We start from the raw sequence: 22,711 nt of genomic DNA, 5'->3' as shown, positions 1-22,711 counted from the left end.
AGCTGATGGACAGAGTCAGGAAACACTGATGGATCTGCTCTCTTCTTCTCTACACAGGAGGTGGTGAAGAGGAAGATGTGTGTTGACGGAGGATCAGCTGCTTCCTGATGATCCAGATGTTGCAGCAGCAGCTTGTCCAGACTCTGGACCATGTTCCTGGGAGGTGGAGAGGAGAGCTTCATCCAGCAGAGACTGACAGAGGAATCAGAACTGGTCTGAGAACAGAGTCCAGTCCACCATGATCCCAGAGACTCCTCAAGTCCTCCTCTCCTCTCAGCCAGCTCCTCCAAACTCCACCTGGGGTTTAGGTTCAGCTTCTTCTGGACCCTTTGGGCCGCTTTGGGAACGTTTCGACAAGCTTTTTTTTTTTTTTTTTTTTTTTTGTTCGTATACAACATTTCCATGTGAAATATTTAACTGTCAGTCAGCGCTGATTAAACTTTTAAATTGGCCCTTTCTTCACTTCATAAAATGTAATTGTGTGTTTTTTTTTTTTTTTTTTTTTATCATTATCTCAACTAATTCTTATTTTTAACATGTTCCAAAAAAAGTATGTAAATACATAAGAGGATGCTGAAAGAGCAGAACTCAGAGGACACTGCAATTTTTATTTCGTGTACTAAAAGACCTTTGTAAGACAAACAATGTCCTGTTTTAATCTGTGTGTGTGTGGTGATGATGCGGTCTGGGTGGGGATATTGTTTATTTTTATATTTTAATGTTTAAAGAACTTTGTGTAACATTGCTATTAGTTTGAAAAGTTTTGTATTAATAAAGTTCAAATTATTGATATAGTGATATAATATTGTCTGAATGTGCTGCTGCTGAACTGGGACTCATGAGTTCCACTCTGAACCAATGAGTCATGAATCATGAGTCTGACTGTGAACCAGTCTACAGTATGTGCTGTGGGTGAGTGACAGCTCATAGCGGGGAGGGAAAGGGAGTGAAACAGCAAACCAGAGCTGCTGCTTTTCCTCCTTCTTTCTATATGAACATGAGCACCATGATGCACACTGCTGTGTTCTCATATCAAGCTCATGTTCACCTTCTTTCTTTCACAGGGAGAACATGAAAGAAGCTGAAGCTGAACTCAGCCTTCCAACTTTAGTGCTCCGTGTCACAGACTGATCCATTTTCTGACGTTATAGTCCACACCAGGCTGCAGCCTCTCTGTGTGACACTTTGTTCATCATTATTTTCACACTTTAGTTCCTGCTTCTTTTCATTTAGGCTCCATGTAGGCTGTTCATGATGACTTTGTTTGTGTGTGGCTGTTTTCTTCTGAATGTGGGATCTCTGTCTGAATGAAAGTTTCACAATCACTGCCTCAGACTGCATTCAGAAGGAATTGTTGAAGTCATAGAAGCTGAAGAGTTGATGATCAGAGGCTGACAGCTAAAGGAAGCTAGAATGCACACTGCTCTCTGACAGAGTCGGCCTCCCTCCACATTTAGGAGGCTTTTTCACTTCTTACAACAGCTGACAAAGGGCTCATCTGGGATTTGAACCCCGGACCTGTCACACCCTGAGCCAGAATCATCCTGATTGTTCCTGGAATGGTTTGGTTAGTCAGAGTGTGTCTGTGTGTGTTCTTGTCTCTCTGAGTGGTTGGAAATGAAAATGGAGATCGGTAGAAGCAGATGACTCTGAGGATGAATGAATGTTTCACTGACAACATCAACTGTTTACTCACCTCAAAACGTGACTGTGTGACGTCACTGGAGATCAAAGGCATTTCCTGTCCTTCATCGCTCTCCCACGCGACACCAACTCAAACGTCACATTCGCATTCGATTCAGCCGGAACGGCGCATGCGCACGAAGAAGCTCACGCTTGTCTCGCGAACGAATGAAGTGAAACACAAATCAGCTGTTATTAGACAAATAAGTGGCGTTAAATTGAACTAAAACCAAATCTGTTGGTTTGTTCCTCCTTCTACTTATTAAAATGCGTCTTTTCCTGCTTTCGCTCATTTTTGGAATCACAGAAGCTGTGTGTGTGTGTGTGTGTGTGTGTGTGTGTGTGTGTGCTCTCTCTGCTGGTCTGAGCTCTCAGTTCATTTAAATGCTTTGTTGGATCTGTCTGTCTGTATCATGTCAGAAACTCTGAAACACTCTGAACTTCTTTAAAATACGGTGGATTTACTGATATCAAAGTGTCCAGCAGTCCATGATGGATTATTATAGAAAGATATCAACTTTAATGTAAATACATTGTTGCATATTAATACAGAAATTAGAATAATCATCTGTGAAAGGCTGCTGATACCTGGAGATTCATGATGTCATGATAAAAAGTGTTAAATATGCATTGGTTGTTCAGTGGTAGAATTCTCGCCTGCCACGCGGGAGGCCCGGGTTCGATTCCCGGCCAATGCAGAGTAACTCTTTACCAACATCCAGATGTTAGAAACACAGTGCTGCTTGGAAAATACCCTGATAGACTCCAACACACTGTGACTTTGTGAAACAACCAGTGGAGCCCCCTGGTGGTCAGTAGAAGTGCAGCCCCTCTGAGCTGGTGGCAGACCAAGGCTTCAGTCTGCACACATCTTCCACATGTGATGGCACACACACTGTGTATTGTGGCAACATCCGTCCCCTCAGAGAGAATCTGCTCTTTAACCCTCCTGTCGTTTTCACCCCCCGCCCCTTACTTTAGTGTTCCTGTTCTGTTTGATACGGTGGCCGGTAAGTGCAAAACTAAATTACAAAGTGCCAAACACTTTTACAAAGTGCCAAACACTTTTACAAAGCGTCAAACAAATTTACATGCTGGGAAACATTTTTACATTTTTTGAACGAAATTACACAAGAAAAACACTTTTACCACGGACAAAACAAATTAACATTTTAGAAAACACATTTACAAGTTGCGAAACCAAATTTCCAAACGACAGAATCTTCCGGAAGGGGAATGTACCAAATACCGGAAGTGATCCAGAAGAAGATTGACTGTGAGCTCAAAATGTTTGTATCGGTTTGTGTGGCGGGAGAACTTTGCGGAGTGAAAGTTTATGGCAGCATGGAGTAAATGATGTTTTGGCCGTTTTGTGGAAACAACTTGAGCCAATTTACGCGGTTGTGTTTTCCGTGCGGACGATCTGTAGAATGTTTAACGTTGATGAACGGACCAGACGGAAGGAGCACGCGCACAGGAGACATCTAATAAACAGCCGGAAAATGCTAAACAAGCTAAGTGTAGCATCGCGCTAACTAGCTGAAGCCGCTGTCAGACATGCAGTGAATTAAAGTGCACCGTTTCATTTAACAGCCAATCGTTGTCTTCACGGAATAGCAACGCGTTTAGTTAGTAAGCGTTGCTAGTTTTTATTTATTTATTTTATTTTAGGCGTACATTTATGCTAAATGCACAATTGCTGCTGATTGTTTTAGCTGCTGCTAACTTTCTGTTTTGATGCGGAACTCCGTTCATTCCAGCAGAACAACCATGAACATCATATAAACAATTCATGGAGGACAGAAAGTCAAAGTCAAAAGAACTGTGGGCCGAAAGGAAACAGGTCCAGGTACGTGTGTGGATATATCTGTAAAACATAGAAGTAAATATGTGTGTGTGTGAAATGAATGATATCTTTTTGTTATTTTAGCAGATAAACATGGATTGATGGCGCCACATGGAGCTGATTTAAAAGCTCAGAGAGGGAAAACACTCCCATTATATACAGATCCGGAGGTAGCAGCACCTGATCTACTGAAGCATGATGTGAAGTTTACACGGTGCAAACATCAGCCTGCGGACTCTTAAAAGGATGATTCCTCTCCAAACGCCATCAGGTTGGAACTTCGTGGACCTGGACAACTGTTTGGCTATCGGACGATGTGGCAGGTACTCAGACAAAAGTCCAATCTTCGAGTGAAGAGAGATGATGTGATGAATGAGAGAGCACGCAGAAGGTTTCTAAGAAGAAGCTGCTACTCAATGGGAGCGAACTGTATGTGGCCTGCAGATGGTTCTGATAAACTGGCTCTCTCAGGACGCATGGATGGATTTTTTCACCTAAAGTGCTGTGGCTCCAATGTGGACCGACAAATAACAAGAAGCCAACAGTGATCGCTGAGAATCTCCTCTCATGAGACTGAGGACTGATTGTGGCACGGAGAATGGCATTATGGCTGCCATTCAGTCTCCCCTACGCCTCCATCATGATGACTGCTGCTCTGGGCCGTCCAGCCACATGTATGGCTCATCCACGAATAAGCAGCGTGTTGAATCCTGGTGGGCCATATTTAGAAGGGGAAGGTAAGTGGCCTTCATGAAGTCATTTTATTATGACTGACCTTTCATTTGATTTTTATCTTTATGTTCTATCGCAGATGAACTCCTCTAAACATATATAATAATTGAGGCTGCAACTTTAACGCGTTCATTTAAATTAATTCATTACAAAGCCTCTAATTAAATATATTTTTTTAATGGAGTCCCACTTCTACTAATAATATACATTTACTTCCGATTCTATCCATTTCTACAGGTCTCAGTTCTGGATGGAGTTGTTTGCTGGATACTTCAACGGGAGCCATGAGCATCAGTGCCTTCTGAGATGTTGCTATGGTGATGTTGGATGAGTGTGTGAGACTGTGGAACAGTCACAGGATTCACACTTCCAGAACAGCTTCATGTCCAATGAACTGTGCTGCTGACCACACAGGTAATATTGGTGATGATTGATATTTCCATGTTTGTTTTATTATTTTTTTATTGATTAAATGTAAAGAAATAATATAAATGCTATTTATTGTATCTAACACAGATTTGGCTCCACAGACTGGATTTGAGATTGAACCAGCTGATTTGGATGCTGTTCCAGAGGCGAGCCTGTCAATAGCTCCATGTGGGGACTCAAACATGCAGGAGGACTTTGACTTTGTTATGGAGCACAAACAACTACAGAAGCCAGAGAACTGGGAGTCTGCAAAAGAACTGTACATGAAGCTGAAAGAAACTGCTCAGCTGTGAGTCAGTGACAAAGGGAATTTTCCCTTCCTGCATTATCAAGTGCTTACTCATTGGGGTTTCTGTCCTATTTCTATTTTATTTATTTTTTAAATTAATTAATTTTTTTTTAATATACATGTCAAGAGCCATGAGATGACTGTGCTGTGATTTGGTATTAGACAAGTAACACAGAATTGAATCAAATATTGCCATGACTGACAAACTCATAACCAATCTATCACAGATGCAATCAGAAGGAAATATTTGCAAATTTTTTTTATTGTTTGTAAACATAACATTTGCATTCCCATTGTTTCATTTCTTCAGATGAACAGGTACCAGAATCATTTGGAAACATCAGATGGAAAAGTGAATGACAAACTATGAAATCTGATTTGGAGTGGTGGAACACTGCAGTCTGTCTGAACACCAAGTGTCACAGCTTCATTTTTCCTGAGTTTGAAATCAATTGATAAAAACTATAGCAAAGTAATGAGTCCTATATTTTTGTAAGTATGGAATACAAAACTTCTTGAAATTTGTTTTGTCTAAAACTTAACAGTGAAAATCTTAACTGTGTGGAGAGAAAAAAAACAAACAAAAAAAAAAACAAAACACCTTTTCGCAGTCTGGTCTGGAGGGGTGATCTAGTTACCAATTACAAGTTACAGTTACAAGTCCATGTGTGACTTAAACACAGTGTGTGAATCTAGGAGTGCTAATTTCAATGTGTTTGAACATGTATTGGGAACTGGGAATGGAGAGTCATCCAGGAACTCTATTCTTGGCGATGGTTCCAATCCGGACGGGGGAGGTGAAGTCAGCCCAGCTGCAAACATCAAAACATCCTCCAGAGACACAGCAGCCTGACCTTCTGCAAAGAAAAACCTTCAGTTACATCTTGGCAATGTATTTTCTCAACAAATTATAAAAAAAAAAAAAAAAGTTATTTACAAACCTTCACAATCAAAGACACAGTCCGCCCAGTCGCCCAAAGTTTGACTTTCTTTAAGTCTCCTGTTACTTCCTGATGGACTGAGGTCAGGTTTGAAGAGTCTCAAGTTCCAGACCAGTGAGTGGCTTTTCAGAGGGGCACAGGACAGGGGCCAGCAAAGTAGGCTGTTGCTGCAGTGCAGTCAGAAACTGAAGAGCTGAAAGACCATCTTTGAATCTAAAAAGTCACCACAAACATTGTTTCACATTTAAATGACCTAAAGAAACTTCAATGTTTTCTAAAATGACTATCCACCCAAACATATAGAAATGAGTAAAAATGGTTGTGTGTTGAACATTACTGATTTAAAGAAGAACTCTGTGTCTTGCTTTGCACTTGGCAGGGTAAATGTTTTTGAAAAATAGTTCAAGCAACAAAGCGTATGTCATGTGATATATAAAGTTAATGATCATTAACCATTAGTATTGTTTACATCTAACCCTGTTCATACCATTTGCATTGTACACCAAGAACTGATGTCCTTCTGGTCCATCAGAAATGAGCCGGTCTTTCAGATGTTTCATCAGTAGAGTTAAAAACTCATCTCGGCCCACCGGTGTCAATTCCTTCTTCCAAAACAGCAGCATCATCTGTGAATTTTACCAACATGTCACAGGTTTCAGAATATGTTGAACATCTTACAAATGCAAATATCTTTCCCATTTAATCAATAAATTAAAATTAAGTGAGTCACTGTCGTTTTTTTTACTTACCTGTAGCAAGTACTCCTGACTGGATTTGTTTCAGGTGGATCCAGATCCTCAGTGTCAGATATTACTGTCTGAAAAACAAATGAAAATGTCTGAAACAACACACTGAAAGCAAAGAACATCAGGCTGCCATAATCTGCCTTAATACCTGTCCAGGCTGAGCTGTGGATGAATCTCTGAAACATGATAAAATTGATAAACTGATGAACTTTATGATACAGAGTATAACAGAGCTTTGAGTAACATTTAGAGGTAGAGAGGAACCATAAGATTTATAAATAAGAGATGATTTTCTTATAAATTATATTACACGTATGATAATTTCTACCACATGTTCATCACAATCACATCAACAACTTAAAGACAAATTACTTCTTTTGCAAAAACTAATACCTACCCTTTATCTTCAGGTTTCATCAGGGTGTCTGATTGGAATAGTAAATGCCAAATAATCAAGACTTGGTTCTTAGACTTAATGCTTGAAACCAAATGCACATCCTATCAATAAATAAATAAAAAAAACTGAATCAAAGCACAAAATGTATAAATGAACGTACCACAGTTTCAGCTGCATTGAATTCAGCTGTGCTCCTCGATGTGATGACAATTTCAGAATCAGAGTCTGATGTATCAACCTCTGTAGTAAAAACAAACAACACATTATTAATTATGCTACATCAGAGTAAATAAATATGTCAAAATATTGAATGAAGAGATCCACAAACCTCCTCTAAAGTGTGTTTCTAGGCAAATGAAAAAAGTGCCTTTCCTATTTCCTTTTTATATTCTGCCAGTTTGAATGGGCTTTCTGACCCAGGCACATGGAGCACCTCTGAACAGTCTGGATACAAAAGAAGGTCTGCTCCTTCATCCATCTTCTTGTTAAATGTTCTCATTTCTTGGACAGCTTGCTTCAGTAGATCAGGTGCTGCTCCCTCCGGATCTGTATATAATGGGAGTGTTTTCCCTCTCTGAGCTTTTAAATCAGCTCCATGTGGCGCCATCAATCCATGTCTATCTGCTAAAATAACAAAAAGATATCATTCATTTCACACACACACATATTTACTTCCATATTTTACAGATATATCCACACACGTACCTGGACCTGTTTCCTTTCGGCCCACAGTTCTTTTGACTTTGACTTTCTGTCCTCCATGAATTGTTTATATGATGTTCATGGTTGTTCTGCTGGAATGAACGGAGTTCCGTATCAAAACAGAAAGTTAGCAGTAGCTAAAACAATCAGCAACAATTGTGCATTTAGCATAACTGAAAGCCGAACAAATAAATAAATAAATAAATAAAAAACTAGCAACGCATACTATCTAAACGCGTTGCTATTCCGTGAAGACAACGATTGGCTGCAAAATGAAACGGTGCACTTTAATTCACTGCATGTCTGACAGCGGCTTCAGCTAGTTAGCGCGATGCTACACTTAGCTTGTTTAGCATTTTCCGGCTGTTTATTAGATGTCTCCTGTGCGCGTGCTCCTTCCGTCTGGTCCGTTCATCAACGTTAAACATTCTACAGATCGTCCGCACGGAAAACACAACCGCGTAAATTGGCTCAAGTTGTTTCCACAAAACGGCCAAAACATCATTTAATCTATGCCTGCAAAGTTTTCCCGGCACACAAACCGATACAAACATTTTGAGCTCACAGTCAATCTTCTTCTGGATCACTTCCGGCATTTGGTACATTCCCCTTCCGGAAGATTTCTTTTGGAAATTTGTTTTCTAACATGTGAGTTTGTTTTGTCCGTGGGAAAAGTGTTTTTCTTGTGTCATTTTGTTGAATAAAATGTAAAATTGTTTCCCGACATGTAAATTAGTTTCACGCTTTGTAAAAGTGTTTGGCACTTTATAATTTAGTTTTGCACTTACCGGCCACCGTATCAAACAGAGCAGGAACACTAAAGTAAGGGGCGGGGGGTGAAAACGACAGGAGGGTTAAAGAGCAGATTCTCTCTGAGGGGACGGATGTTGCCACAATACACAGTGTGTGTGCCATCACATGTGGAAGATGTGTGCAGACTGAAGCCTTGGTCTGCCACCAGCTCAGAGGGGCTGCACTTCTACTGACCACCAGGGGGCTCCACTGGTTGTTTCACAAAGTCACAGTGTGTTGGAGTCTATCTGGGTATTTTCCAAGCAGCACTGTGTTTCTAACATCTGGATGTTGGTAAAAAAGTTACTCTGCATTGGCCGGGAATCGAACCCGGGCCTCCCGCGTGGCAGGCGAGAATTCTACCACTGAACCACCAATGCTTATTTAACTACCCATACCATTACGTCACAAATCTCCAGGCGCCAGCAGACCTGTTTGTATGCAACAATGCTGATAATTTATGGACACTTTGATATCAGTAAATCCACCGTGTTTTAAAGAAGTTCAGAGTGTTTCAGAGTTTCTGACGTGATACAGACAGACAGATCCAACAAAGTATTTAAATGAACTGAGAGCTCAGACCAGCAGAGAGAGCACACACACACACACACACACACACACACAGTGGACAAGGTGCGCGATCCCAAAGATGAGCGAAAGCAGGAAAAGAAGCATTTTAATAAGTAGAAGGAGGAACAAACCAACAGATTTGGTTTTTGTTCAATTTAACGGCACTTATTTGTCTAATAACAGCTGATTTGTGTTTCACTTCATTCGTTCGCGAGACAAGCGTGAGCTTCTTTGTGCGCATGCGCCATTCCGTCTGACTCTTTGACGCTTCCGTCTTTGATCTCCAGTGACGTCACACAGTCACGTTTTGAGGTGAGTAAACAGTTGTTGATGTTGTCAGTGAAACATTCATTCATCCTCAGAGTCATCTGCTTCTACCGATCTCCATTTTCATTTCCAACCACTCAGAGAGACAAGAACACACACAGACACACTCTGACTAACCAAACCATTCCAGGAACAATCAGGATGATTCTGGCTCAGGGTGTGACAGGTCCGGGGTTCAAATCCCAGATGAGCCCTTTGTCAGCTGTTGTAAGAAGTGAAAAAGCCTCCTAAATGTGGAGGGAGGCCGACTCTGTCAGAGAGCAGTGTGCATTCTAGCTTCCTTTAGCTGTCAGCCTCTGATCATCAACTCTTCAGCTTCTATGACTTCAACAATTCCTTCTGAATGCAGTCTGAGGCAGTGATTGTGAAACTTTCATTCAGACAGAGATCCCACATTCAGAAGAAAACAGCCACACACAAACAAAGTCATCATGAACAGCCTACATGGAGCCGAAATGAAAAGAAGCAGGAACTAAAGTGTGAAAATAATGATGAACAAAGTGTCACACAGAGAGGCTGCAGCCTGGTGTGGACTATAACGTCAGAAAATGGATCAGTCTGTGACACGGAGCACTAAAGTTGGAAGGCTGAGTTCAGCTTCAGCTTCTTTCATGTTCTCCCTGTGAAAGAAAGAAGGTGAACATGAGCTTGATATGAGAACACAGCAGTGTGCATCATGGTGCTCATGTTCATATAGAAAGAAGGAGGAAAAGCAGCAGCTCTGGTTTGCTGTTTCACTCCCTTTCCCTCCCCGCTATGAGCTGTCACTCACCCACAGCACATACTGTAGACTGGTTCACAGTCAGACTCATGATTCATGACTCATTGGTTCAGAGTGGAACTCATGAGTCCCAGTTCAGCAGCAGCACATTCACACACTGAGCTGAGAGTCTGCTGCACGACTCCGGCAGTAAATTATGGGACTGTATTATATCAATCTTTTAAACTTTATTTATAAAGCACTTTTCAAACAATTTACAATGTTGCACGAAGTGCTTCACACATTAAAATATAAAAATAAAGAAGACAATATCCCCCACCTGGACCAGATCACAATCCAGACAGACAGAGACACTCAGATTAAAGCAGGACTTTGTTTGTCGCACAAAGTTTATTTAGTACATTTAGTAAAAATTGTGCTTTCAAAACATAAACTGCTGCAGTGTCCTCTGAGTTCAGCCCTTTCAGCATCCTGTTATTTATTTAAATAAGAATTTTTTTGCAACATGTTAAAAATAAGAATTATTTGAGAAAATCAAAAACAAAAAAAACAAAAAAAAAAGACCATTCACATTTTATGACGGGAAAAAAGGGCCAATTAAAAGCTTAATCCGTGCTGACTGACAGTCACATGTTTCACAACAAAATGAAATCTTCTACAGAGTAATGCTTGTAGAAATGTCCCCAAAGCAGCCCAAAGGGTCCAGAAGTCTCTGCTGGATGAAGCTCTCCTCTCCACCTCCCAGGAACATGGTCCAGAGTCTGGACAAGCTGCTGCTGAAACATCTGGATCATCAGGAAGCAGCTGATCCTCCATCAACACACATCTTCCTCTTCACCACCTCCACCTGTGTAGAGAAGAAGAAGAGAGCAGATCCATCAGTGTTTCCTGACTCTGTCCATCAGCTGTCAGTCAGTGATGCAGATCCAGCATAAAGACCTGCAGGGACTTCAGTCCTGTTCAGTCCAGATGTGCAGCAGCTGCTTCCTCTCAGCTCATGTTAACGTGTTGGAGTGAACACACTGAGCTGGAAACTCACAGACCTCAAGTCTGCTGACTCAGCACATTTCTCTGAGTCCACAGTGGAGATAATGAGCTGAGTCATGAAGGTTCATCACTTGACTGATGATTTACTGAAGGTCCATTTAAACGGAAAGACTCAGACAGACAGACAGACAGACAGACAGGCAGACAGACAGGATTCTGGTCTGCAGAAAGACCAAATGGTGACAGTGTGATGAAAGAAGATCAGTGATGTGCAGCTTTCAGTCAGACTGATCTCAGAGCTGTGACAGATGAACCTGATCAGAGAACAAACAGTCTCAGCTCAGATCTGACAGTTTGATGGACGAGGACCAGAATCTGAACATCTCTGAGTTCTTCAGCTGGAATCTGCTTCATTTGATGGTCACATGATCACATTAGTCCTCTGACTGATCTGATTGGCTGACTGTTTTCTCTCTGTCTTTCTATCTAATCCTGCTAATCCTGAAATCTGTTTCTGTTCTCCTCTCACAGCTTCACTGAGGGTTAGAGTGAAACAATATTACTGAAAGGAACATGAACTGAGTCCAACTGTAGCGGAGAGTTAGGGTTAGAGTACAAATGTAGTGGAAATAAAACATGAGTCTGACCTCAGAGTCTCCAGTCTGAAGTCTGGACTCTTCACAAGATCAGACAGATCCTTCAGGTCTGAATCCTTCAGGAGGTTGTGACTCAGGTCCAGTTCTCTGAGATGGGAGGGGTTGGACTTCAGAGCTGAGACCAGAGAAGAACAGCTGATCTTTGACAAACTGCAGCACCTCAACCTGAGTAAAGAAGAAAAGATGTGACTTTAGGAGACAAAGTTCCTGCTGCAAAGTGTTTTGTCATCTGTTCAGAGCGAATTATGTTTTAGTGAAGGGACTTGTGGTAGCTGATTTTATTTCTGTGGTTTGGGAAAGAAGGCAAAATATTTGCTTTTGGTTGATTGTTTTGTTTAAAATGTATTATTATGACTTGAGAAAAGGAAAATAATGTATCTGTGTATGTTTATATGCAGATATATGAGAGTTCAGGTTGTTACAACAGCCACTGGATGATTAAATACGTCTTATAAACCCATGTGGGTTGGACATTTTTATGAATGACACGCAAATAAATTAATAAATGAAATGAACCACAGACTAAAATCTGCAATATGACATACAAATATATATGAATATATGATGTCCCCTTTCAAAAATACAAGATTGATTGATAAACTGCATGCAATTAAAACGTCTTTTTCAATTTAATAAAAATAAAAAGTTAAAACTGCAAACTGCAGTTCCACAACCTGAGTAAAGAATAAAAGATGTGACTTTAGGAGACAAAGTTCCTGCTTGAAAGTGTTCAATGTTTCATCATCTGTTCAGAGCTGAAGGTTTAGAAAGTAGAAGTCTAGAAAATGAAAGTCAAACAGCTGAACCAACAGTCAAATACAAACAGTGAGATTTAATGAGAAAATTAAACAACACCTGAAAGAACCTGAACTGACTCAAACTGTCAACATTGTGATCACAGAAATAACCAAACAGCAGAGTCAGCCAAACTTTATTTCTATCTCTGATTTTGCCACGTATGAACTCCTGTGTAACGCAGAGATGGTCTTCTGGTCAGGGATGGAATTTTGGGTGGGGGCATTTCCCTTGCACTTTTTTGTATGGAGTCAGAACAATCTCATAATGAATGAACTCTCGTGGGGCTTTCGTTCTCATATTTTGCAGTGTCGTAGTCGTATTTCACAGTTTTTTATTCGTATTTCGGACTTTGCAAATGTGATTTTGAGGCACACTTGTAAGATTAATTTTCGGAACATACAAATTGCTGAATGTGCAGTTATGAAATCTGTGCGTTGAATTTTGAGACCGATCTGACGTTGCAGTTCAACCAACATCACCATTGGCTGATAAAGCTGTGGATCAATCGCATGGAGAGACTCAACTTCAACCTGTCAGTAACATTTATCTGACTATCCCCTTGTTGTAAATCATTCAATGTCACTGAATGAGTGGAAGCATCCTGCTAAGCAAAGTTAAATGTTTGAATGAACATAAACTATGTGACCGTATGTTACATGCCACCTTTGCGAAAAGTGTTGTTTATTGTTGCCATAGTGACAACGGTCACCAACGGTTTAAGTGTGGAGAAATGTAAGGGGCCACATGAATGGCTGATGAATCTGTCAATCCAAACCATACATTTGATTGACAGCTTTACTAGCCAATGGTGACGTTTGTTGGACGCTGAAGTGTGCGACTTAAGTTTGACTGGAGCCCCCATCTGTTAGCTCTGGCAGGTAAGTCCACTCTAAAACCAGTCAAACTGTCAACTACACAACCTCCAAAAGTTCTACACACAAAACATAACTCATCATTAATGATATATTTGAAGAAACATGAATAGCTGAATGGGGAAATCATACTCAAATATGCAGAATCTATTCTGATCTATGTCATCTTTAATGGATTATAAGGATGGGTTCAAAATTAAGTATCTAAATAAATTGTTGATTTTCCAGATTCTGACTGATCTTCATTTGAATGATCTGATATCAGTCCACAGAATCCTGAGACTGATATTTAACATAGCTGGGAGATCAGCGAGGCAGACGGAACAAACATGTTTCCTGCAGCAGAGAGAGGAGGGCAACGGGGCAACTGCTCCCCCAGCAGACCAGCCCTTAGAGCCAATCCTTATCTTAGTGTGGAACCAAACCACTGCAGCTGATTGGACTAAAGCTTTGCTACACAATCACAGCAAAATGGATGTTTTCCTGAGGTGGTGATGTTTACATTAGATATGTTTGGAGCCATCTTATTTCCACTGCTGCAGTGTGTTGCTCATGTACATTCATGTAACTGCTTTGGGGTCAGTGGTTCATGTAAACATTATTATTCTAATAATGGACCAGGTGGGAAGGTTCCTTGGAAAATGAAAGCATTAGTTCTGACAGTCTGTTTGATATTCAAACTAAATTGGCATTATGACTGCCAAGTTGAATGTTGTTAATCTTGGGACAGTACTGCTGTCCTACACTGATCAGTATAAATGTCTTGGCCTGATGTTGGACCAACACATGACATTTAACCCAGCTGTCAGTGATTTAGCTCAGTCTGCAGGTAGAGCCCTGAACAAGCCCTGCAAAGAAAATAAAAACTTGTCAGCCGGAAAAAGTCTCTATTTCATTCTTCACCAGCAACAGAGAATTTCCACAACAGAAATAACACACAAATGTGTCTACAGTAGCGGACTAACAAATGTCAGTGGAACTCCTCTGTTGTCACAAGGAGCTTTGTGAACACTCCTACAGAGGTTCAATATCTGGGTCCAACTCCACTGTCTGTCAGACTAGTGAGGACTAGTCAGACTGATGGGTTGAACTGATGAAGCCCCTGAGATAAGAAGCCAAACATCTTCTTAGACAAACCTAAGTGCAGTTTCTTTCAATTCGACACGCAAATAAATAAATAAATGAAAAAAACCACAAACTACAATCTGCATGTTAACATACAAATATTCATTAATATATGATGTCCCCTTTCAAAAATACAAGATTGATTGATAAACTGTTTGCAATTGAAATGTAATTTTCAAATTAATAGAAATCTGTTTTTCAAAGTTACTTTCAAACCGTTTAACAGTTTAAATGTTAAAAACCTGAAGAGGATTTTCCCTCATAAATATAAACCTGTCTGCAGGTCAGAGTCACCACAACTGTAACATCATATTAATCTGAGAGCAGAAATAAAACATCAGTCTGACCTCAGAGTCTCCAGTCTACAGTGAGGACTCTTCAGAAAACCACACAGATCCTTCAGTCCTGGTTCCTTCAGGTCGTTCTGATTCAGGTCCAGTTCTCTGAGATGGGAGGGGTTGGACTTCAGAGCTGAGACCAGAGAAGGACAGCTGATCTCTGACAAACCGGAGTTGTCAAATCTGAATATGGAATAAAAGATGCAGATAAAATCATTGATAATCAGTTAGATATGTTCACGAGACTTTAAAGTAAAGTTCCACCACATTCTGTCTGGATGTTTGACGTGTTTCTTTAGTGTAATTGTCATTTCAGCCACTGTCATTTCCCTCAGCTGACCTGCGGCTGCAGTGGAATACAGGACATACTTGTGTAGGAATACAGCAGATGGCTTCCTTAATAAATATGTGGCAGCAAAGGAAAGTTCTGCTTTGATGTGAAGATGAAGCTCTAAAATCTTCTAAGTGAAGAACATTTCAACATGTGTGGGACTGTTTGTTTTCAAAGTGTGTAGAAGAGCTTTTTGATGTTGACTCCGTCCACAGCAGCTCATCACTCAGCTTCTGTACCGCTGCTCTGAACTCCATCTACTGCAGTAACACACTGCAGTAACTCCACACCCTCCAAGTCTGAAGACATTTATTAGGACATTAGATTCAGCGGTGGAAGATCTACCACAGTGGACTGACCTCAGAGTCTCCAGTCTACAGTCTGGACTCTCCACAAGATCACACAGCTCCTTCACATCTGGATCCTGCAGGAGGTTTCCTCTCAGGTCCAGTTCTCTGAGATGGGAGGGGTTGGACTTCAGAGCTGAGGCCAGAGAAGAACAGCTGATCTCTGACAACCAACAGCATCTCAACCTGAAAAAAGAACAAATCATGGAGATCAGTTGACTGATAATCAGTCAGAAATGTCTTGATCCAGATCTTCTCAAACTCATCACCCACTTTAACATCACAAATGTTTCTGGTCCACATCATACTTTGTTCCAATAGACCAAGACCAAGAGCAAGATCTGGTCCTGGTTTCTGTCTGGAGACCAAACATGTGAAGCCAACTCTTTGGTTTCTGGAAGACTTTTCATGATTAATATATTGAACAGGTAAATTCAAGTTTTGGAAAACACTGACAACATTTATTATTATTAGAACAACTGTAAACATGAAACAACAGTGATTTTGAATACATTCAAGTTAAATGTGAATATACATTCTGGATTAAACAAATCTACAACAGCAAGTAAACAGACCTCAGAATCTGCAGTCTACAATCTGGACTCTTCAGAAAACCACACAGATCCTTCAGTCCTGAATCCTGCAGGTCATTGTTGTGACTCAGGTCCAGTTCTCTGAGATGGGAGGGGTTGGACTTCAGAGCTGAGACCAGAGAAGAACAGCTGATCTCTGACAAACTGCAGTTCATCAACCTGAGTAAAGAATAAAAGATGTGACTTTAGGAGACAAAGTTCCTGCTTAAAAGTGTTCAATGTTTCATCATCTGTTCAGAGCTGAAGGTTTAGAAAGTAGAAGTTTAGAAAATGAAAGTCCAACAGCTGAAACATACAGAACTGAGCTCCGGCAGGTAAGTCCACTCTAAAACCAGTCGAAACAGCAAACAAGCTTCAAAAGTTCTACACAGAAAACCAAACTTATCATGAATGATATATTTGAAGATGACATGTCTTGGCCTGACGTTGGACCAACACATGACATTTAACCCAGCTGTCAGTGTTTTAGCTCAGTCTGCAGGTAGAGCCCTGAACAAGTCTGAACACTGTGCTCATCTGGGAGTTCATACTTTCACTCTGTTCTGTAATGTGTGTGTGTGTGTGTGTGTGTGTGTGTGTCAGACGATGCTTCTGCTGTCTGGGGATTCTGTGAATATTCTCTTTGTAATACTCAGCATCATAGAGCTATTGGTTATCTTACAGCAGTACACAAATGGACCTCAGTGTTGGCTCTTCATGGTGATTTGGGTTGGGAGCCCTCGAGTATCAGACATAAGAGACAAATGCTCCAGCTGTGGAACAGATCCGTGAAGCTGCCTGATCATAGAATTACTAAAAAGATATTTCATTCTGACACTTTGGCCCAATCCCAAAGTTCACCTACTCACTACCACCAGCCCTTAACCTTCAAAAGGAAGTCACAAGGGGTATAGCTTTGCTTCTTCCCAAGGAATTGGGACACCACTTGCTATGTCATGGCATAGTTTACGTTACAGGCACGCAAGCGACTGGGTATTCCCAGCAGCAACAAATTTTGTCCAAAAAAAAAAAAAAAAAAAAAAAAAAAAAAAAACGAACCCAAAAAAAGTCTATGGTTGTGATCATTCTTTTAGATTTGGATAAATAAACCAAGACCTACACAGAGAAGAATACAACATTGACATCTGTTGTCTCTTGTTATTTATTTGTAGTTTTTTTTCCCCCTCAGACTTCTCCACATCATCTCGCTCACGAACTGGCCCTACCTCGGGAAGTCAGAATCAGAAAACCTTCGATGTTAAGGGCTAGATTCATCGTCCCTACTCCTCATTATGCCCCCTTCCCCTACATAAAAAAAGTTATTGGGACACCACTACCCTCACAGGAACGTGCAAAATGTAGGGGTAGGGCTAAAATGTAGGGGTATGGGGTGTATTGGGACTGGGCCTTTGCATCACCATCCCTGGGTCAGTGAGCTGAAATCAATATTCTGAGTGATTTATCTGAGATTTTCCAAAATAAATGATGTTGTAGAATTAACATCAATATTATTATATTCCAAAAACAGAGAGATAAATGGTCTCTTGATGTTTGGAGGAAGCCAAAATGAAGAACCTACTGCCTTATAAAGAACTCAGTTATGGCTTTGGTCATTTGTATATATTGTTGTTTGCCCTCCTTGTTCTCAGGGTGGAGTCCACTCTGTGTGTGTGTCCCATTTCCTGTTCAGGTGTAGAGATGGGATTGGCTGGTTCTACTCTTTAAAAGGGAAGTTCTCCTGTACTGAGGTGACTCCTCCTCCCTCTCCCAGCTCTGGATCATGATGGGCTGTGCATGTGTAGTTTTGTTTTACTTGTTTATGTTACAAATAGCAGTCTTAGTAGCTGTCATAGCTTTAGGGGAGGGAATTTGTTTTGTCAATCTTGTTCTCCTATTTCATCGTCAGAGAGGTAGGGTTGTTTTTTTTATTTTTTTTTCTTCAGGTTATATTTTTCAAACCTTACTTGACTATGATTACAACTCAGATAAACAACAACAGAACAACAAACATTCATTAAAGTAAAGACACAGTAACACAAACACTGTATAGTGATGCATTGATTCTGTTCTATGTTCAACCAATAGGTTGTGGTAGAAAAAACTGCAGAACAGCCCTTTACCTCCTGACAGGAAAGAGAGGGGGAAAGGAATGTGAGTGAAAAAAAAACAAACAAAAAAAAAAAAAACCTGGTGAGTTAACAAATGAGTGGCAACTGTGAACTGGTGGAAGGAAAAAGCTACTGACACAAACAGCAAGGAGAACAACAGAGAGGAGTGAGAGTGAGGGGAACAAAGAAAATCTGTCCAGGTTCATTCAACTCTGCCTGCTAATCAAAGAAATGTTGGGAAAATAAGAAAGCAGTAACACGAGGAAGAGAACCAGCTGGATTCACTGGAGGTTTGGAAACCCATGGCCTGAGGAGTGGTGATGATCCCAGGAGTACCAAGGAGGAAAAAGGTGCCTGTATACTGGGACTCCATACCTGCCTGGGCTGGAGGAGCCCCACAACAGAGCTAAGTACAGTCCATCACTGTCCCCTCAACCATTTAACACACTGATCCACCATACGTCCACTCACACACATCGGAGGAACTGGAACCAGCTGGGCTAACACACACACACACCTCAAAACAAACTTTTACTCATCCTCATGCTGTTACACAGGAAGCTTGACGTGGACTAACCCACACATCCCTCCATTCTTTTTGGGGCATTGATGATTTAAGTTTTGTGTTGCCATGATTTGTGATAACAGGGTGAACTGTGTACTGTGATATTTTGTTTATGTCTATGCCGATTAACCTTCCGAGCAAATATTGCTTTGAGAGATTTTGATTTGTAGTGTGTATATTGGGTTACACATTACAGGTGCTTTTTTTTAAGGAACCTCAATTTGATTTATGTATTAAAACCCCCTTTGATTTAGAATTAGCCTTGACATTTTCTCCACATATTATTTTGTGGGTAGGAGTAACAGCTAGCCGGTGAATTTCTTTAGGTTTCCCACACACCTAAATAATTACATCAAATCTGACAGGACAATAGTGTCTTTTCATCCAGCTCCTGTCTGGCGCCCAACTACAAAGTGTGTTTGTAACCGTTTCTAGACCCGAAGCTAGAAGGTTCATTCATCCACAGAGCATCATATCAGCAGTCCACTCAACCTCTGGTGTCTTTGAGCCCCTTAAATATTTTCCTGAATGAGAACTCCATCATCACAACTGTGACAGATGCCAAAAGCAGCAGAAAGGTTGTGTCCACCTCCCTAAAAGTAAATGATCCTCAGTGAACATAGAAGACACCACTACGAACCAAAATCTACAAACCTCTTCAGTTTTCAATTTTTACTAAATAAAAATGTATCAAAAAACTAAATCCAGTTTTAGTATTCACACCAACATGAACTCTGACCTGAGAGCTTCCAGCTCACAGTGTGGACTCTTCAGTCCAGCAGACAGCAGCTTCACTCCTGAATCCTGCAGGTTGTTGTTACTCAGGTCCAGATCTCTCAGACTACAGGACTGGGAGCTGAGGACTGAGGACAGAGCTTCACAGCTTCTGTCTGAGAGGTTACAGCTGCTCACTCTGAAGAGGAATCAGCATAGCAAGAGAAGCAGATTACAAAAATGATTTGTTTCCAAACAAAGAAAAAGATTCAGTTGATCTGGATTTTTTTGTTCACACATACAGAGCTTTGTTGGAGGCTTTGACCACTGGCAGCAGCCTCAGAAGAGCCTCCTCTGAAGCAGAGTATTTCTTCAGGTCAAACACGTCCAGATCTTTTTCTGATGACAGTAAGATGAAGACCAGAGCTGACCATTGAGCAGGAGACAGTTTATCTGTGGAGAGACGTCCTGATCTCAGGGACTGTTGGATCTCCTCCACCAGAGAACCATCATTCAGTTCATTCAGACAGTGAAACAGGTTGACACTTTTCTCTGGAGACAGATTCTCACTGATCTTTGTCTTGATGTACTGGACTGTTTTCTGATTGGTCTCTGAGCTACTTCCTGTCTGTGTCACCAGGCCTCGTAGGAGAGTTTGGTTGGTCTGCAGTGAAAGACCCAGAAGGAACCGGAGGAACAAGTCCAGGTGTCCATGTGGACTCTGTAAGGCCTCATCCACAGCCCTCTGGTAGAATCTGTTTCCAAAACAGTATGACCAAAAGGAGGTTGTTTGTTCTTCTGACATCAGACTGACTCCAGAGTTGATGAAGGTCAGATGGACATGAAGAGCAGCCAGAAACTCCTGAACACTCAGATGGACGAAGCAGAAGACCTTGTCCTGGTACAGCCCTGTCTCCTCTTTGAAGATCTGTGTCAACACTCCTGAGTAAACTGATGCTGCTCTGATATCGATGCCACACTCTGTCAGGTCTGATTCATAGAAGATCAGGTTTCCTTTCTGCAGCTGCTCAAAAGCCACTTTTCCCAGAGACTCAATCATCCTCCTGGTCTCTGGACTCCAGTGTGGATCTGACTCAGCTCCTCCATCGTACTTGACCTTCTTCACTTTGGACTGAACCACCAGGAAGTGGATGTACATCTCAGTCAGGGTCTTGGGCAGCTCTCCTCCCTCTCTGGTCTTCAACACCTCCTCCAGAACTGTAGCAGTGATCCAGCAGAAGACTGGGATGTGGCACATGATGTGGAGGCTTCGTGAGGTCTTGATGTGGGAGATGATCCTGCTGGCCTGCTCCTCATGTCTGAACCTCTTCCTGAAGTACTCCTCCCTCTGGAGGTCATTGAACCCTCTGACCTCTGTCACCATGTCAACACACTGAGGAGGGATCTGATTGGCTGCTGCAGGTCGTGTGGTTATCCAGAGGCGAGCAGAGGGAAGCAGTTTCCCCCTGATGAGGTTTGTCAGCAGCACGTCCACTGAGGTGGACTCTGTAGGATCAGTCAGGACCTCAGTGTTGTGGAAGTCCAGAGGAAGTCGACACTCATCCAGACCGTCAAAGATGAACACGACCTGGAAGTGATCAAAGCTGCAGATTCCTGCTTCTTTGGTTTCAGTGAAGAAGAGATGAACAAGTTCCACCAAGCTGAACTTCTTCTCTTTCAGCACATTCAGCTCTCTGAAGGTGAAGGGGAATGTGAACTCTATGTCCTGGTTGGCTTTGTCTTCAGCCCAGTCCAGAGTGAACTTCTGTGTTAAGACGGTTTTCCCAATGCCAGCCACTCCCTTTGTCATCACTGTTCTGATTGGTTGGTCTCTTCCAGGTGGGGGTTTAAAGATGTCTTCTTGTCTGATGCTTGTTTCTGCTCTGTCCTGTTTCCTGGATGCTGTCTCAATCTGTCTGACCTCGTGTTCCTCATTGACCTCTCCAGTCCCTCCCTCTGTGATGTAGAGCTCTGTGTAGATCTGATTCAGAAGGGTTGGGTTTCCTGCTTTAGAGATCCCCTCAAACACACACTGGAACTTCTTCTTCAGGGAAGATTTGAGTTTACGGTGACAAACCTGAGCACAACTTTCTGAATAAACAAAGAACAAATAAGATTAAAAACTACAAGGTTGATGTTTACTTCTCCTAAGGATGTAGAGTATGATCATATTTTTTTCTGTCTCCTCAGACTTTAGTAAATGTCTAATTGATCCATCATGTTAAATCCTCTTACTGCTCTGCAGACAGTCAGCCAGCTCCTCCTGCTTCATCCTCCTCAGGAAGTTCACTGTGATCTTCAGAAATGCCTCTCTGCTCCTCCTCTGCTCTTCATCCACCTCATGATCCTCATTCTTGATGGATTGTGGGTAATCTGGACTCAGACTCCTTTTCATTTTCTTCAGCTCGTTTTTAACATAACAGACGATCTTCTCCTCCAGCAGCTGGAACACAATAACATCCTGTGTAAAGTTCACTCTCAGTATAAACTGATGGATCAAAGCATCAGATCATCAGTCAGCAGAGTTCAACACCAAACTGATACAGCCCTTCAACACATCAACTTAGGAAGTGAAAATTCAGGGTATTAACTGTGACTGTGGCTGAAGATGGATCAGACCACCTGAACTAGTTCACTGATGAATTATTCCATCTTTAAACCCTGTAGAGACAGAGTCCATGGAGGTCCAGGATTGAATCTGATTAACTTTGGTCTTTGTTATTAAGTCACAGCTCAAATTATCTGGAAAACAACTAAATAAACTTTTCATTAAGATTCACTGTAGATGAACAAGAAGGAGCAGAAATGTTTTGTAAAAGTCTCCAACAGACCATATTCATACAGAACATATCTGTTGAGGCTGATGGATTATTGCTCTGTGGTGAACTACAACTCCCAGTCCTCTCCCACTCTCTCCCACCCCAAACCTGTTCAATCCCAATTCAACTCCTGTCTGTCACAGAGTAAAGCTCTACTGGTCTAAAGAGTGCAGCTTCAAACTCAAGTCTTTGTTGGTGTCTGTTGTAGTCACTGGATGAACATTTACACACCATAAATATGGAGTCCAGGTCTGTGTGATGATGTTTGTCAGACTGAACTCTGAGGAGAAAAGACACAAACACA

At 41.4% G+C, this 22,711-nt stretch overlaps 1 protein-coding gene and 2 non-coding genes across 3 annotated transcripts; 1 reads left to right on the top strand and 2 right to left on the bottom strand.

Annotated features, from left to right (window-relative positions):
- Positions 1 to 2,310: 2,310 nt before the first annotated feature.
- trnag-gcc (transfer RNA glycine (anticodon GCC)) lies at positions 2,311 to 2,381 on the top strand. Its single transcript has one exon. It is a non-coding gene; the product is annotated as a tRNA-Gly (tRNA).
- Positions 2,382 to 8,866: 6,485 nt separating this feature from the next.
- trnag-gcc (transfer RNA glycine (anticodon GCC)) lies at positions 8,867 to 8,937 on the bottom strand. Its single transcript has one exon. It is a non-coding gene; the product is annotated as a tRNA-Gly (tRNA).
- Positions 8,938 to 19,735: 10,798 nt separating this feature from the next.
- Positions 19,736 to 22,055, bottom strand: LOC115056278 (protein NLRC3-like; the record flags this gene model as incomplete). Its single annotated transcript, XM_029522594.1, has 2 exons — positions 19,736 to 21,700; positions 21,824 to 22,055. Coding segments are annotated over 2 exons (2,052 nt in total), but the record flags the coding sequence as incomplete, so codon positions are not given.
- Between the last annotated feature and the right edge of the window lie 656 nt (positions 22,056 to 22,711).

This window comes from Echeneis naucrates, chromosome 2, assembly GCF_900963305.1.
Source record: "Echeneis naucrates chromosome 2, fEcheNa1.1, whole genome shotgun sequence".
Taxonomy (NCBI): domain Eukaryota; kingdom Metazoa; phylum Chordata; class Actinopteri; order Carangiformes; family Echeneidae; genus Echeneis; species Echeneis naucrates.
This window is presented reverse-complemented; position numbering and strand designations above follow the sequence as displayed.